The 2,998-nt window shown below is 36.9% G+C and overlaps 1 protein-coding gene across 5 annotated transcripts in view; it reads left to right on the top strand.

The window, feature by feature from the left end:
• Positions 1-2,998, top strand: part of pcdhb (protocadherin b) — a 37,839-nt gene that overhangs the window by 8,222 nt on the left and 26,619 nt on the right. For 4 of the 5 annotated variants that reach the window (XM_007541147.2, XM_016665503.1, XM_016665504.1 and 1 more), the window contains exon 3: positions 1-20. In XM_007541147.2, coding sequence (XP_007541209.1) covers positions 1-20 — 20 coding nt within the window. Of the gene's footprint in view, positions 624-2,998 lie in introns of those variants that run through there. The other variant, XM_016665505.1, reaches the window with a different exon arrangement.

Here is a 2,998-nt window from a genome sequence, read left to right as displayed (position 1 = left end):
ACTCACGCCACCACAGACTGGTTGTTGTTGCCAAGGACAACGGGGAGCCTGCTCTCTCTGCTACAGTCACCATCAAGCTGCTGACAGTGGAGACTGATGTTAAGGCCTACTCTGACATGACTGAGATGCCTCTGGAATACGACATCTTTTCAGACATCAACCTGTATCTGGTCATCGGTCTGGCCTCGGTGTCATTTCTCCTGCTCATCACCATACTGGTCACCATCGTGCTGAAGTGTCAGAAATCCAAGCCTAGCAAAACTGCTCCCCCCAGCAGGAACAGTGTGATCAGTGAGAGGAACTCCACCATCGCAGACTCCACTCTGGTGTCCAACGATGCCTACTGGTACAGTCTGTTTCTAGCAGAGACCAGGAAAGGAAAGCTGGTGGTCAGACAGCCTGTGCCAAAGGGCTCCAGATACATCGTGTCCAGCATCCCGAGAGGGACAGGACTGTCAGAGACTAGTGACTCAGCTGCTTCCACTCTGCAGGTAGGAACATAAATGATATATATGCCTTCGGTTTTAAATCTACAAATGAACTTTTTTCAGTTGTAGATTTTTTTTGTAGTCATGCACACATTTTTTTCTATGCATACCTACTAAAAACAGGAATTTACATTTTCTAAAAAAAATTTTCAGTAGCTCCAAGATTTTACTTATTTTACAGACAATGAAATACAATTCCTTTTGAACTAATATTTATGTATACCTTACTTTATTTCATTTTTGAGCTTTTTCTTTTATATTTCATATATTTAAACCATAGTTCTGATTTTTGTCTACCACATGTTTTGTGTGATGATATCTATAATTATTTCTCAATGATCTAACTACACAACATAAATGTACAACTTCTCTGAAAAACATTACAATTTTAGTTAATAGTTTCATTTACGGAAGATTTTGTTCTATTACATATTACATCTTAAATATTTTAGCTAAATTGCTTTTCCTATGATCTCAATTTTTAAAACCTAACAAGCATTTTCTGAAGTTCAATATTTTGCTAATTTTTCTTTTTACGTGTTTTATAAAGTAAAACACATTGCAAGTCTTAAATGTACTTCTTTACCGCTAGACCGTGATGCCATAATTCTTACGTTTATATTTTTTCATAAATCAATTTAATTATTGAACTCTTATGTTATCGAAGAGTCACTTGCAGCTTGGCCCATCGTTCCGTCAGCTCTTAAGAAGAAGTGTCTTCTGCAGTTATCAACTATTGAATGTTATTTATGTACAACAAATATTTAAAACTCTATTTACATAATCTAAATACGGCATATAGATTTTTAGCCGTTGCTTAACATGTTTTTATTTTAATTTGAGATAATAGCAATTCGGAGCTTCTGAAACTAATTGTTTAATCGAAACAATTAAAAATGCATTTAAAAAGACAAAATTCAGAAAATGAACAATAACACTTTGTCAAACACGACAGTGTTCTAACGTGTTATATTTTACTAACTTGCATCTATATTTCATATTTGATTAACACCTTATTTACCGTATTTTCTTGGGCTCGTATTTCACAACTTTTATTTCTTATCTTAATGGTGGCGCTATTTGGCAGTTAATATCAAAGCCTGTAAACGTCATCGGGGGTGGGCCTTTATGATTTGATCGTCATTGTGTAAAGACTGTGGAACTCTGTGGTGCAAGGACGCTAAGCAGAAAATGTAGTCACATTTGTTTTTGCATTTTGACTCGATCAGAAATATTTTGGAAATTTTCATTTCATAGATGTGGGTAACACGATCATGATCACCGGAAACTTCTGTTTTATCATCTGAAGTGTTTTCAATCTATAGCAAAAATGGCTCTTGTAACAAAGACGTCACTGCGGAGGTACGTGGCACTTTTTCTTCTTTTTACCTCCGTTCGCGACGCATCAACCTCGGTAACACATTATTCTATTTCCGAAGAGATGAAAGAAGGATCAGTGGTCGCTAACCTCGCAGCAGATCTCGGACTGGACATTACAACGCTAACAAAGAGAAAGATGAGAGTTGACATAATCGCGAACAAGAAATATCTGGATGTGAACAAAGAGACTGGTGATCTGTATGTTCTGGAAAAGATTGACAGAGAACACATTTGCACCACAAAGACATCATCCTCTTGTTACCTTAGACTGGAAGTCACATTGGACAACCCAGTGCGTATTTTTAACATCGAAGTAGAAATTGTGGACATGAATGACAACGCCCCACAATTTCGAAGAGACGTCATACATTTAGATATATCGGAAGCGACACAAAAAGGGGAGAGATTTTCTTTAAGCAATGCCGTTGATCGTGACGTTGGTACTAATGCACTAAAAACATATCAACTGAGCGAAAGTGAATATTTCAGTATCGAGGTTCAGAGTGGAAGAGAAGGGTCCAAATTTGCAGATTTAATTTTGAAAAAAACCTTAGATCGCGAGAAGCAAGCTGTTCATAATCTAATACTTACGGCTATAGATGGAGGAACACCTGCTCGATCTGGCACCGCTAGTGTTATTGTTCGTGTGTTGGACACCAATGACAATGCTCCCATGTTTCATAAAGCTAGTCTAACAGTTACAATGCTAGAAAATTCTCCAATTGGAAGCCATGTTATTAATCTTAATGCAACTGATTTAGATGAGGGATCAAACTCGGAAATTACATACTCATATAGTTTATATACATCAGAGAAAACACAAGAAACATTTAATCTTAATCCAGCCACAGGAGAAATTACTGTTAAAGGAATGTTAAACTATGAGGATTTTAATATTTATGACATGGAAGTCATAGCAACAGATAAAGGAGCCAACAGTTTATCAGGACAATGTACCATAAAGATCCTAGTTGAAGACATGAATGACAACCACCCAGCAATATCTATTAAATCCTTTCAGAGTCCAGTCAGTGAGAACATAGAGTTAGACACAGTGATAGCTGTAGTTAGTGTCAGTGATAAAGACTCAGGTGATAATGGGCAGGTTGATCTTCATATTCCAGAGAACA

Source organism: Poecilia formosa, unplaced genomic scaffold, assembly GCF_000485575.1.
Source record: "Poecilia formosa unplaced genomic scaffold, Poecilia_formosa-5.1.2 Scaffold592, whole genome shotgun sequence".
Lineage (NCBI taxonomy): Eukaryota > Metazoa > Chordata > Actinopteri > Cyprinodontiformes > Poeciliidae > Poecilia > Poecilia formosa.
Note: the sequence above shows the minus strand (reverse complement) of the source record. Positions and strands in the feature narration are given on the sequence as shown.